Here is a 14,481-nt window from a genome sequence, read left to right as displayed (position 1 = left end):
GCCTTGGCGTGGCGGGTGAGCTTAATTATGCTTTGGCCAATTCATATAACCAAAACCTCTCATTTATATTATGTTTATATATTTGTTGCCAACTCTATTAGGGTAAGAAGCGCAGACCGTTTTTGTTTTTTGTTCACGGCGGAGACGAGTAATGTTTGTGTAACGCATTCCTGGCCAGGATAGTAAATTCACCGGTAATTATTAATGAAAGTTAAAAGGTGCTGCCAAGTGAGTGCCCGAGCAAAGAGCGCGATCAGAGAGCGCCTGAGCAAAGAGCACGAGCAGAGAGCGTCTGAGCAGAGAGCGCGGTCAGAGAGTGTCTGAGCAGAGAGCAGCTGAGCAGAGAGCACGGTCAGAGAGCGCCTGAGCAAAGAGCCCAGTCAGAGAGCAGCTGAGAAAAGAGCGCGGTCAGAGAGCGTCTGAGCAAAGAACGCGATCAGAGAGCACCTGAGCAAAGAGCACGAGCAGAGAGCGTCTGAGCAGAGAGCGCGGTCAGAGAGTGTCTGAGCAGAGAGCAGCTGAGCAGAGAGCACGGTCAGAGAGCGCCTGAGCAAAGAGCCCAGTCAGAGAGCAGCTGAGCAAAGAGCGCGGTCAGAGAGCGTCTGAGCAAAGAGTGCGATCAGAGAGCGTCTGAGCAAAGAACGCGATCAGAGAGCAGCTGAGGAGAGAGCGCAGTCAGTGAGAGTCTGAGCAGAGAGCGTCTGCGCAGAGAGCGCGGTCAGAGAGCGTCTGCGCAGAGAGCGCGGTCAGAGGGCGCCTGAGCAGAGAGTGCCTGAACAAAGAGAGCAGCTGAGCAGAGAGCACGGTCAGACAGCGCTTGAGCAAAGAGTGCAGTCAGAGAGCGCAGTCAGAGAGTGTTCGGCAACAGACCGTAACTAACAAAGTGCTCCAGATCAAACATGGTCCTCTTTAATCCCGAGAGGGCGCCGGGGTCAGGATGAGAGGCTGCGGGGTCTGAATGATACCAAGTAACATGAAAAGCAGCTAAACATTAACTGTGCGAAGGGTTTAGCGCTCGCGGTCGTTGCCCTGTATTGACCGACTTTACCCAACATGGACATCGAGCGGATCCCGAGGTCCCCGCAGATTTTAAACCTCGCTCCAGCCGCAATCGGTTTACTGAGACACAGACCCATTGGGCGCTCTATCTCCAGAATGCCACACGTGCAAGATGGAAATATTGCCCCCAGCCTGGGGAGATCATAGAGGGGTGGAAAGCCGTTTACTCCAGAATGGAATCAATGCCCTCGTTTTGTTATAAGTGATGGAAACTGAGGGGTATTTTATGTAGATTAATGAGGAGCTTTAATCAGAAATTATTTTTGGCATTGGGGGTGTTTGCACAGTGGGGGGGGGTGAGCAGGGGGTAATTGGCCAAGCCCTGGGCCAAAAGGTATCAGGACTGGACCGTCATAACCAAACCCTCCGTTTGGGCACTGGATGGGGGTCAGCATGGGCACCCTGACTGGTCTGCGGCCCCAAACGCAACAAACTGCGACGCTCTGCGGCTACGTGGCCCCAAACGCAACAAACTGCAACGCTCTGCGGCTACGTGGCCCCATACGCAACGAACTGCGACGCTCTGCGGCTACGTGGCCCCATACGCAACGAACTGCGACGCTCTGCGGCTACGTGGCCCCATACGCAACGAACTGCGACGCTCTGTGGCTACGTGGCCCCATACGCAACAACCTGCGACGCTCTGCGGCTACGTGGCCCCATACGCAACAAACTGCAACGCTCTGCGGCTACGTGGCCCCATACGCAGCGAACTGCGACGCTCTGTGGCTACGTGGCCCCATACGCAACAACCTGCGACGCTCTGCGTGTTCCGACTCCTTTCTATCAGAACCGGCAGTCACTTTTTCTGTGAGGCAGTTGGGGTTGATCACTTTATGCGGTTGGATCTGGCGACGGCTTTCAGTTCTCGGCTTTTTGTCGGAATTTCTGCGTTTTCGGCTCGCAGATCATTTCATCGCAGGTTTTCTGGTTATTCTTGCTCACTTTGGGCTATTTCGTCTCTGATGGAAAACGGATCCCTGTTACTCTGCGCATGCTCCACCACACAGAAACAGGACGTGCATTTAATGCCAGCCAAGCCAGGAGATTACTGGCTGCCATGTGCTCCACGACGCGTGACGCCAGCTTAGTGGCTTCACTGAACCTGCGGACGACAACTATTTTAATAAAAAGGGCCGTCATCCCATCTAATCCGTTTATTAAAACCTCAATCTCAGGAGCCGTATGCCTGTCCCATGCGTGTTTCCATTCCCTTACTGTGTAAGCCTCTACCACCTCTGCTGGGAGGCTTTTCCACACATCCACCACCCTCTAAGACGTGGGAAATCCCTCCACTAATGGATGAAGATTATGGGGGCTTCAGCAACATTTTGAACGTGTCAGTTGCCCGAGAAGCTCCACTCTTTACGAATAAAGGATTGTTTATGTGCAGAGGGTGGCCGCTGTTTGAGTGAAAATGCCCCAAAGTTAGATGATAATCGCCGGGGGGGGGGTCTGTTACTGAGTCAGGGAAGATTTTACATTTCAGCAAAACAAACAGAATGTGATTGGCCAGACGAGCTCTCCTGAAACCCCCCCACCACCACCGTGGGTCCGCTCGCCCTCCTGCCCCCCCCCGTCTGTCCGCTCGCTCCTTATCTGGAACCACAAACCACTTTCGATCACGGATCCCACACAGGTGCCTCGGGGCAGGTGCATCGGGGCAGGATGGCGCAGGGGTATGGAGCGGCTGGCAAGGTAGGACGTGAATGTGAGACTTACAGAATCAGCTGGAATTTTACCCAAAGAGTCCGGACGTTCCGAGAACCAACGGACAGTTTACTGCCCCAGATACCCCCTCTGTAGCAGATTGTGTATTAAAGTCTCTGCGAGTGACCCCAACCCTCTGCGAGGACTTTAATATACATTCTTCAGAAATGGGGGGAAAAAAAGGACTTGCCTGAGGTAGAAGCTGCAGCTCTCCTCCTCCTCTGTGGTCCGACACTTCTTGTCACTGATTGGCTGTTTGAAGATCCACCCCGGGGATCGCTGGGGGGGGTTATATTACTGTATACAGCGCTGGGGGGTTATATTACTGTATACAGTGCTGGGGGTTATATTACTGTATACAGCGCTGGGGGTTATATTACTGTATAGAGCGCCGGAGGGTAAATATATGTTCGGAGGCTCCGTTGTAGCTGCACCGAGCGTCTCCGTCGTTCCTTAATTATCGCATTAACTCTCGGCGCGTTTCACGCATTCAAGCAAAGTTTGATGTCTTACAAACCTCCGAAACGTGGCGACCGGCGGCTGGTTTCTGCCGTCACCTTTTAGGCGTCTGTTACTTGGTAGTTGGCCAGCGAGTGACGCTCGGGGTGTCTCGTTATCCTTTGTATCCTCCTTTCCTCGAGGCTCGGCCTCCCTGCGTATCCACTATGCATGAAGAGTAAAGTGCGGTTAGTTGAGGCGTCACTCAGGACGGAGCTGAGCGGCCATGGTGAGGGCACTGGTGGCCGGTGGCCGGTGGCCGGTGGGGGTTCTGTGGCTCGTGTGTTACATGGCGACGCGGCGTGACGGCTGCTCTTCCTCCCTTTCCGTAGGATGCAGACATCGAGTTCGTGAGGACGGGGTACGGAAAAGACAAGGTGAAGGTTCTCCAGATCAGGAGGAGCGGGAAGCAGCATTTCATCAAAGAGATCGAGGCTTCCGTCCAACTTTCTTTAAAGTCCAAGAAAGATTATTTGTACGGAGATAATTCTGACATCATCCCCACCGATACCATTAAAAATACCGTGTACGCCTTGGCCAAGATAAAAGGGGTAAGAAGACAGTATCGGGGAGATGCTTCGGGGCATCCTCGGTAAACCGCCTCCCGCGCGGCGTCTGAGAACTGCCCGTCCAGGGTCTCCGGCTGCTGCTGAGCCTATAGTTTACAAGGATTATGGGAGTTGTAGTTTCTAAACATTGGGTACTCGCTAATAATAATCTATAATCCACGGAATGGAATTTGGTGGCAAAAGTCTAACATGGGATACATTAGAGAATCATTAGGGGTTTATACTGGCAGATAAAGGCCTTTATTCACTAAGCAGCGAGCTGTAGGTGAACATTTCCAAACATTAATTAAAACCTACATTAATAAGGGATGTCCGTGAAGAAGAAGGGCTGGTCTGGGGAGAAGGGCTGATCTGTTACAAGAGGGCTGATCTGGGGAGAAGGACTGATCTGGGGAGAAGGGCTGATCTGTTACAAGAGGGCTGATCTGGGGAGAAGGGCTGGTCTGGGGAGAAGGGCTGGTCTGGGGAGAAGGACTGATCTGGGGAGAAGGACTGATCTGTTACAAGAGGGCTGATCTGGGGAGAAGGACTGATCTGGGGAGAAGGGCTGATCTGTTACAAGAGGGCTGGTCTGGGGAGAAGGACTGATCTGTTACAAGAGGGCTGATCTGGGGAGAAGGGCTGATCTGTTACAAAAGGGCTGATCTGGGGAGAAGGCTGGGTAAATCCTGTGCAGAATTACGAGCAAAGACAAATATTCCACCTGCAGATCACTGTTTAGTGAATAAAGCCCCAGAACTCTCATCTGCCTAAAGTATGTTTAACGAAATGAAGCCGCAGAATGTACTTTATAACAAAAAGAGACCGAATCAAGAGTCAGAAACGCAATGCGGATAATGTGAGGACGGAGCCTCCGAATTAGAGGCTATAATCTGATCTTTAAATCCCTGATGATGATGACTTAGTTAGAAATGTTTCCTCTGCCGGTTCTAGATCCCCGTACAGACTCCTCCTTTAACTATTTCAGCGCAGCAAATGTCTAGAAATGTGTGAGAAATGCGTCTCAGTGTTTGGGAGCCTCCACGCGGGGGCCACGGAGCCCTGCAGGTATCTTCGGGGCCGCGTCTCGGAATCCGTTCACATTCATATCGTTTATTGGTTTCGTGACTTTTCACCAGATTAAGACCGTCGAGGATTTCTCCGTGGAGATCTGTAACCATTTTCTCACATCCTTCGGCCACGTCGCCAGCGTCAGGGTTTATATCGAGGAGGCTCCGTGGAAGCGTCTGGAAAAGGTACCAACCGGCGACTGCGTCTAGATACCCCCCAGCCTCGCTTTACCGCAACGCGTAACCCGCCTTTGTCTCGCAGGACGGACAGCGCCACGTCCACGCTTTCCTCTACTCTCCGGAGGGGGTCCGCACCTGCGAAGTGGAGCAGAAAACAGGAGGTCCGACTCGAATCCTTTTAGTGAATTGGGGAACCGGTTCTAGAGCATCTCACCAGATTTAGGGGATTTACTAAGATCTAGAACAGCTGGAGGGGTCAGTTCTGTGAAATCTTTTCACCAATCAGAATCCAGGAAGAACGAGGTGATTGTTTTCCATAGAAACCTCGCAACCCGTCTCTGGTTGGCGCCATTCTAGGTTAACCCTATAAGAATTGAGCGAACAGTTGTCTATCAGAGGGTTAAAAGGATCCCTGGAGGTCGGTCAGCTCCCTGGGTACTCGGCCTATTACTCTATTTAATGACCTCATTATTCTGTGTTTGGGGGGGCAGGGTTTGGGCTGAGGGGTGTTAGAGCCCCCGGCGTGGGGTGGGGTCTGTGTAAGGGCCCCCGGCGTGATGTCTGTGTAAGGGCCCCCTGGCGTGGGGTCTGTGTAAGGGCCCCCTGGCGTGGGGTCTGTGTAAGGGCCCCCTGGCGTGGGGTCTGTGTAAGGGCCCCTGGTGGTTTACCCGGCTCTCTGTGTTTGGCTCTTGCGCAGGCCGGCCTGTGATCTCCTCCGGGATTAAGGAGCTCCGAATCCTCAAAACCACCCAATCCGGGTTCGAGGGATTTCTGAAAGATCGTTTCACGACGCTCCCCGAGGTCAGGGATCGCTGCTTCTCCACGGTGGTGAATTGCAAATGGAAATTCTCCTCAAAAGTGGCCGATTTTGATTCCGTGTGGTAAGTGCAGGAAAACAGAGGGGGCATCCAGCCAGGCCCTGCAACCCCAAACCATGTATTATTATTATTATTATACACGTTATTGAACCGTGTGATCCCCTCATACCAAGCAAACATTCTGAGCTCCTAGAAAAGAGGGGGCATTGGGGAGGAGAGAGGGGGCATCAGGGGGGAAAAAGGGGGTACACTGGGTAAGAATAAGGGGCATCAGGGGTTTGGGGTACAGAAAGAAACTTGAGTAAGCTTAGACTGCACTCACTCCCATCATCCTCGAAATGGCGTTGTAAATAAATCGGAGCCCCGCAGACATATTAATAACATGTGTAATAATATGTTTAAAACATTCTGCGTCCGGAAACGATTTCTCTAACTGAAGGAAAACCATCAAGGAAACGATTCTCGACACGTTTTCCGGTCCCTACGATAAAGGGGAATATTCTCCGTCGGTCCAGAAAACTCTGTACGACATCCAGAAGCTGAGCCTGGACAGGATTCCCGAGGTAACGCGTTTCGCTACGAGATCCGCCGGCCATTATTTTATTTTATATTTATTTTATTACATAGAATGTGAATTAAGTCACTTTTTAGCATTTTGCATAACGGAGTCCATAGAACTCATAACCAGCCTGTGCTGTCAGAGTCGCAATTCCTTAGCGTCCCGTGTGGCCCCTGCCCCTGGGGGGGTAGTTCCTGGGGTTTTATTATTTGGGGTCGTTAAACTCTGGGCGGAACGCGCCAGGATCTGGATTTAGAACAGTTTCCCGAATTCCCTTTTTTTTCAGATTGACGAAATCGAAGTGATTTTACCAAATAAACATTATTTCACCGTCGATATGAGCAAGTTCGGTCTGACCAACCAGGATGAGGTACGTGCCGCCCCCTCGGGTTCCTCATTTCCCATTTCAGTCGTTGGTCTCGTCTTAGATTCAGGAGCCGTATGTCTATCCCATGCATGTTTAATAATCCCGTCACTGTATTACCCTCTATCACCTCTGCTGGGAGGCAGTTCCACTTATCTACCACCCTCTCAGTAAAGTAAAGTAAGATGCATGTATGCAAATTAGAACCTGCTGCTGAATTCTTAAAGGGACGATCATGAATATTTTTAACACAAAATGTTGAAAACGCCTCATCCTCCCTGAAGCAAATACCCGCGTGAGGAGTCACGGCCCATATTCCTCCCCATCCCTGAGCCAAGCGCCGGGAGCGCGTGATACGTGCGCATGCGCAGATCCTGGCGCTCCTGTCAGCTGAGGACAGCCTGGCGCGGGAAACGTTACCAAACTGGTTCCGTGACCTTAATATGTTGCCGGGGCGAAGCTGGGATTACACGCTTTCTCCCTAATCTGAATATTAATGCATATTCTGCTTGGTCATCAGATTCTGCTGCCCTCCGACCTCCCGTACGGGAACATCACCGGCACCGTGAGACGCAAAGTCCTCTCCAAACTGTGAAACGCGCCAGGAGCAACACGGAATCTGCATGTTTCTATAACACGTGTGAAGAGCATGTAACATGTAACATAAACACCGCTTGTAAGATGCTTTCTGGCTTTTTATTGCCTCTACGACGATCCCCGGAGCACCCAGGCTGCTGCAGGCCGGTTACAGCCACATGTGCAGAGCAGGGCTGCAGCGTCAGGGTCCAGCTTCACCATAACAAATCCCCCTTAACTGTTTCGGTGCTGGGCTGATGCTCCCCCCAGGGAGGGTAAAGCGGGGGGGGGTCAGGGGCAGCAGGGCAAACATTAAAACACAGAGTCTCCGCTCAACGGCAGCTAAAAACCTCTCTTAAAATTGTACAGATCTCTCCGCGGAGATCACGCGTGTAGACCTTTAGCACATGTATGTGTGAGCTACGCTGCTTTACTACAGACGGCGCCAGGACATGCATACGGACCGGTACCGGGCAAACATTATACAAGCTATTCATGTCTCGACTCCTGCCAAGAACACGCGTGCAGCAAAAACCAAAGATCCTTCCCGTCACAGGCTAGGCATTTAAAGAAAGGAATCTGACACGTGAATAACATACACGCACCACGATGCAATCACGTTTATTTAATACATATATACATATAGCGTGTGTTATGCGTGTACACGCTACACGTCACATACAACCCATCCATCCATTAATTCCATAAAACCAATTCCATAAACCAAACGATTTAGCAAAACAGGGGATTTTTCAGAATGTATATTTCTAGCACCGGTTTTATTAGAGGTCGCGGTGGGCGGAGTAACGTGGCCCCTGGGGGCCGATAAAGATTGAGGTCAGAGGGAGGCATGAGAGTCCGCATCCCATGGATACCGTCAAGCTGAATGAGCGAGGACTGAGTGCGCTCAACCCGACGCGTCTCCCCGGATCACGCTGCGGTCCCTGCCACGTTCCGTAACCCCTCATTATCCACAAAATAATCCAGGCCAGGGGGGGGTTTGCTCGGGGCCACCAACTCGCTCTCCGGTTAGTTCAGATAAAAAAATAGTGAATAAAAGTGAAATGTTCACTTTCCACAATCACTAAACGCTTAAGGGACGTGGCATGGGAGGTGGGAGGGATCCACGGACTGCGCAGGTTCCACGTGGGAGCCTCTGTGTAGATACAGACCCGGCTTGGTGTGCCACGAAAGCATCTGCCAGCGAATGGAAACAGCAGGAAAAGCTCCAACCTATAAAGTGCAATTCCACGAAAAGAGAGAATCCGTGGCCTCTCCCCCTGGAGGGGGCCGGCGTTCTGCCAACGCGCTTCACTGCCGGGGTCTAAATAACGCGGGGACACGCTGCCGACCACGGAAATGCCACAACATTCACTTTCATTTTAATAAATAGGCAAATATCTGTCACGTTAAAAAGTCATTCATTTTGGTTGCAGAGGAAAAAAAAGAGCGGTTATTATCGGTAAAAAGTTTGGGGTCTGCGAAACACAGCGGCGGGTTTCACACTCATGCCACGGGAGCCACGAATCTCTGCCACGAGATTGTCGGTTAAGAATTCACTTTTCCTCGTCTGTCCGTATAGTGCAATTAATCGTGCGAAGGAGGCGGGATCCAAGGAAAGCGTCTGTCGGGGGGGATTTCATGTGCAAATCATGTGCATCCACGGAACCCGAGACACGGAACGCGCGACACGGACCGGCCTGTAAAGTTCTTGCAGTTACTTCCTGGGGGGGATTTTGTACAGAAACCCCCGATCCCCGTGGACTGACGTCCTGTGAATCCCGCGGGACGGAGGTTGCGGGGAGACCGCGTGTCCTACGGGGGGCTGCTCTGCACATGCTGGGTCTGCAGCGGCTTCACGTGGTATTCGTAGATTTTCAGGGCCGGGCCCAGTTTCAGAGACAGTCCGGTTAAAACGTCGTTTCTCGTCATGAGTAACAGAGACTTTCCATCGATCTCCTGAAATAAAAAACATTGTCAGTGGCCCCGAGATTCCACGCGGCTTCCAACCGGCAGGGGCCACGGAGGAAAGAGAGGAGCGGGAACTGTCAAACGTAACCCCCTGGGAATACCGAGCCGGAGTCCGTTACCCCCCCACGTTACTGCCCCGTATACCACGCATCAGGCAGCCGCCTGTGTAATGTTACCACGTGTCACGGAGACACATTTGGTGAAGATCTTCCCTTTATTGGCTCCCTGACGTGGAATAGATTGCAAGCTTTTGGGGCCTCCTGGGTCTCTTTTTCATGCATATTAATTCCAAATATTACCAAATGTGCTCTTAATTTCTCTGAAGAGAGGGGGGCAAATTACCTTACCATATCGCCAGATGCCCCACATTCCTGAGAGACGCCTCCTCCTTCCACGAAAGAACCCCAGCTACCCCCTACCCCACCATGGACTTTATCTCGGGTCATGGCTGCCACCCAGTGGCCTTTAAGAAAAATAACACGGAATCGCAGGGGGAAGCTCAATGTTTGCCGGTGACGGAGATCCCCCCCCCCACGCTGCGTGGCTCTAAAACCACAGCCCGCCAAGGAGAAATAACAAGTCATTTTCTTACAGCATTCAGTTACTCCATTAACCCTCAGGGTCACCCGCTGAGCTCTGCCGTTAAGCGAAAGAGCAGGAGGCGGGGCCTAAAAATCACATGACCACGTGGAGATGAGCAAAGGGACCGCGTAGCAGGGTATTTGGGGGGGGGGGGGGCGATGAGGGGGTTAGTAAAGCAATGGGTGGGAAAGATAAGACGAGTGGGGGGGCGCTGCGGAAGGAACAGTGAAGGAGGGAAGGTAAGAAGTTCAGGGAGAATTACCTGCTCCTTAAAGGCACTCGCTTGCTCCTCGAAACCGGCCGCCTTGAAATAGTTAAAAACGTCGTCGACGGCCCACGTGGACGGGTCGGGGGGGCGCCCGTTCTCTACGGAACTAAAGACAAAAAGTTATAGATAAATATGACGCGCCTCGAACCTGGCAGAGGGTCTTCCCGGCCAGAGAACGCCCACTTCAGCCACAAACGTCACCAGACCAGGGGGCAACGGAGCAAGACAGCTTTCTGCTCCGCCCCTGAGGAGCCACATACACCCGCATCTCGCTAACGCTTCTGTCTCACCACGCGGTTTATAAGGACACAATAACAGCTCTTCTGCCTCAGCCGATACTCACGTTTTAACGTCCAGGGAGCCATTTTCCTTATTCTCCATGTTCTGCGTAACCACAGGGGCAGGGTCGGTGGTCCCGGGGCATCTAAAAGAGAGATGACAGGAGTCAGCCTAAACCAGAGGAAGCCACGGGGGCCTCGCTGCTGAAACCCCCCTTTACTCTGTTGGTGGCTGATGACCACGACAGGTTACAAATGACATCGCCCCCCCGCAGAACCTTCCGAATCATCGATTCTCGATAAATCCCCAAATCTCTCCTCCTGGTCTCGCAAGAAGCTGCCGACTGTCCCGTTTTAAGGGCGTTTTGAGCACAGGGGGGGATTCACCCAGTTTTCCCGGGTTATATTAACCACCAAATAACTCACAGAATTTGAACAAGTCCCTCTATGCAGCCGCCACGTGGGAAACGCCCCCATTTCACATTGCGCAGGATGTGGCGAGGAAGAAGTTAACGTGCCAGGGAGCGCTGCAGATTCTGCCGGCAGGGAAAGCGGCCGCCTGCCTGACGCAGGAAGCACTGCCTGTAATGGCCGACTTCTTAAAGGTACAGAGCGCTAATTACTGGCCCGGTACCTGGAACTCCTGTCCCCTGCCGCCGGCAGATCGGCCCCCTTGGCCCCCGTTTCTCCTGCTATAAAGAATCAAACCTTAATCAGTCGTAGGTCTCGTCTTAGATTCAGGAGCCGTATGTCTATCGCATGCATGTTTAATACCCTCACTGTATTACCCTCTACCACTTCTGCTGGGAGGCTGTTCCATGTATGTACTTCGTAATGCATGTTCTGGGGTAGCTGCTGCAGTCTCCCAGAGTCATGTGAGACCCCGTTGGGGTGACGCTGAAATACCAAAAGGGTTACTATAAAGGGTTAAGCTAACCGCCAGAAGTCCCAGCTCCTGATATTTCTGGGCCCTTCTGCAGACTTCCATTATATACCCCACAGGCCGGGGCAGATTGGACTGGTGGGGCGGGGGTCTGAAGCGCTTTGAGCAAAATGTGGACAAAAATCAACTTTGACAAAGACAAGGAAATGATGATAATAAATCCCATTTCCGAGCGCAGAGAATGACAACAACCCCAAAACCTCAGAATGTCCAGCAACCCCAGGGGCCCCTCGCCTCCCCACTATCCTCAGTTCAGGGGCACCTTCTCTTCCCAGTGTACCCAGTCTAGGGCCAATCCTGACCTAATCCTGTCTCCGGCATCCCCAGGCCAGGGGCCCATCCTCTCCCCACTATCCTCAGTTCAGGGGCACCTTCTCTTCCCAGTGTACCCAGTCTAGGGCCAATCCTGACCTAATCCTGTCTCCGGCATCCCCAGGCCAGGGGCCCATCCTCTCCCCACTATCCTCAGTTCAGGGGCCCCTCCTTTTCCCACTATCCTCAGCTCAGGGGCCCCTACTTTCCCCATTATCCTTAGTTCAGGGGCCCTTGCTTTTCCTAGTACATCACTACAGGAGACCCTTTTCTTCCCAGTATACCCAGTCCTGGGCCCCTCCTCTCCTCGGTATCCCCAGCATGAGGCCTCCTCCTATTCCCAGTGTCACCAGCTTTTCTCCAGAGTATAACCAGTCCAGGGCGTCTTTCTCTTGCCAATATCCCCACTCCGGGGGCCACTCACCAAGCTATTGCTCTCACATGGTCAGAGCCTCAGCAGCGGCTTCAGCCAATCAGATCGTGAGGCAGCCCCGGGGCATCCTGGGAGATGTAGTCTTCTGATGCGGGGGGGGCACGACGGGATGTCAGAATAACAGAGAGCGGGGAGCTCAGCAACATATCTACCCCACTATCATTCGGGGGGGGGCAAATGGGCAGATTCTCAAGGTATTTACCCCAGTCTCGGGGTGAATGGGCAGATTCTCAGGGTAGTTACCTCAGTCTCGGGGTGAATGGGCAGATTCTCAGGGTATTTACCTCAGTCTCTGGGTGAATGGGCAGATTCTCAGGGTATTTACCTCAGTCTCTGGGTGAATGGGCAGATTCTCAGGGTATTTACCTCAGTATCTGGGTGAATGGGCAGATTCTCAGGGTATTTACCTCAGTCTCGGGGTGAATGGGCAGATTCTCAGGGTATTTACCTCAATATCGGGGTGAGTGGGCAGATTCTCAGGGTAAAGAAAAAATGTTGGTGCGCTAAGCTAGTCTCAGGCTCACATAATATAAATGTATAATACGAGGCCTACCAAACAGGTGTAAGCATGCAGCAAGAAACAGTGTATTGGCTGTACAATGTATACAAAAAACAAAAACTGTCTCCGCTTCTTACCCTAATAAAGTTGGCAACAAATATATAAACATAATATAAATCCTCAGGGTATTTACCTCAGTCTCGGGGTGATTGGGCAGATTCTCAGGGTATTTACCTCAGTCTCCGGGTGAATGGGCAGATTCTCAGGGTATTTACTTCAGTCCCGTGGGGAATGGGCAGATTCTCATGGTATTTACCCCAGTCTTGGGGTGAGTGAGCAGATTCTCAGGGTATTTACCTCAGTCTCGGAGGGGGGCAGATTCTCAGGGTATTTACCCCAGTCTCAGGGTAATTGGGTAGATTCTCGGTATCACATGGTCTCCTGATATCTGAGCGTCCTGATTGGTGCTTTTCTCCCTGCTACATCGAAGCTGGAGTCCCTGCTACATCGAAGCTGGAATCCCTGCCTGAATACAGGTGACTCCATTGATAATATCTTTACTTCCTGACAGGTGACTGTTTCCACGGAGACCGTTGCTAGAGCCGTTCACTGCCATTAGCGAGTCGCTGCAGTAGGGCCTGTGTTTAGTTTGTTGATCCCTGGCGCGTGGCAGAGTTCCCAGAGTGTGGAATCCAGATTGGACGGACACTCGGTCCCCGGGCCCTCACAGAGCTGGGGCCCCGGCCTTAGCACGGAGGGTGATGGAAGGAATGCGGAGGTTTTATTTCCAGTGATTATTGATTTAACGGCTGCTGTTTGTAGTTGAAGGGGGCTCAGGTTGTTAAATCCCTGCTTCCTGCCCCAGCACCCGCCAGGGGGTTAGGGTTTCACAAGTTACCGTTACTGGCAAGGGCTCCGGGCCCGTGCAGTATCTGTGTGACAGAAAATAGACAAACACTCTGCAGCCACCAGGGGGCAGCATTCCTTTTGCCTACACATGATGCAGAGCCAGGGGCATTCCTGGACTATTTGCCCCTGTGGCAGATCCTGTATTTGCCCCCTACTTTAATAAACTGTAAGACGCACAAAAAATGAATGTTTGCAAGAATATCCTGACATTTCTCCTCCCTCTCTGGACCCCCAGGAGTGTCAGCTTTGCCCCCAAACAGCTTGTCTGTGCCATCAGACCAAAGGGGAACAATACCTCTTACCACCTTTCATCGACGGAACAAGCGCCTCCCTTCCTCTCCCTATTTGGGGGCTCCCTCCACGTTTCGCCCAAGAATGACCTCCTGAGCCCCATCTAATCTATTCATTCACACATCCGCAGCTTTATACACGATAGTGGCTTCTGCCTATCCCTCCCGCTTCGGACCCCCCCGGGGGCATCGTGTTTGAGGATGTTCGTGCATTTTAACCCTTTATTCAGTTATCTTGTTCATGCACTACCGGCGTCGCAGAGTCGTTTCCAGCCATCCCATGTGAGCTCCATTACCGGATCTACTTTACACCCTATGAAGTGATGAGTTTTCCGCTGGTTTCGGCTGCGTATCTGGGGTGCAGCATCCCCTCCCCAGCGGGCCGCCATACACGCATTCTCCTCGCTGCGTCTGTCGCATGGTTTCCTTTAAGTCTAATAACGCAGAAAGCGCAGAGGAATTGCTGGACTCAGGGGCCTCCGGTCTTATTTACCCCGTGTGAGGGTCGGGACCCTGAACAGTTACATGTTAACCAGTTTTATAGCCGTGTCCTGAAGATGGGGGTGGGTGTCATGTCTTATAACCGACACATTTGATGCGGTATAAATCCTGAA

At 52.1% G+C, this 14,481-nt stretch overlaps 2 protein-coding genes across 3 annotated transcripts; one reads left to right on the top strand and one right to left on the bottom strand.

Annotated features, from left to right (window-relative positions):
* The first annotated feature begins 2,680 nt into the window (after window positions 1-2,680).
* On the top strand, window positions 2,681-7,490 carry LOC128499957 (uricase-like). Its single transcript, XM_053468955.1, has 8 exons — window positions 2,681-2,757; window positions 3,600-3,818; window positions 4,955-5,071; window positions 5,148-5,226; window positions 5,763-5,946; window positions 6,323-6,446; window positions 6,729-6,812; window positions 7,327-7,490. Exons 1-8 carry the CDS (start codon window positions 2,728-2,730, stop codon window positions 7,399-7,401), a joined length of 912 nt encoding a protein of 303 aa, XP_053324930.1. The 5' UTR covers window positions 2,681-2,727; the 3' UTR covers window positions 7,402-7,490.
* Window positions 7,491-9,197: 1,707 nt separating this feature from the next.
* On the bottom strand, window positions 9,198-12,206 carry SAMD13 (sterile alpha motif domain containing 13). Of its 2 annotated transcripts, none has more exons than XM_053469814.1 (4): window positions 12,161-12,206; window positions 10,547-10,627; window positions 10,198-10,309; window positions 9,198-9,341 (listed from the first exon to the last, which is right to left on the bottom strand). In XM_053469814.1, exons 2-4 carry the CDS (start codon window positions 10,582-10,584, stop codon window positions 9,198-9,200), a joined length of 294 nt encoding a protein of 97 aa, XP_053325789.1. In that variant the 5' UTR covers window positions 10,585-10,627; window positions 12,161-12,206. The 2 variants fall into 2 exon arrangements, with proteins under 2 accessions (XP_053325789.1, XP_053325788.1); XM_053469813.1 differs by lacking the exon at window positions 12,161-12,206 and adding an exon at window positions 10,908-11,109.
* Between the last annotated feature and the right edge of the window lie 2,275 nt (window positions 12,207-14,481).

The sequence above is a fragment of the Spea bombifrons genome, chromosome 6 (genome assembly GCF_027358695.1).
Source record: "Spea bombifrons isolate aSpeBom1 chromosome 6, aSpeBom1.2.pri, whole genome shotgun sequence".
NCBI lineage: Eukaryota > Metazoa > Chordata > Amphibia > Anura > Pelobatidae > Spea > Spea bombifrons.
This window is presented reverse-complemented; position numbering and strand designations above follow the sequence as displayed.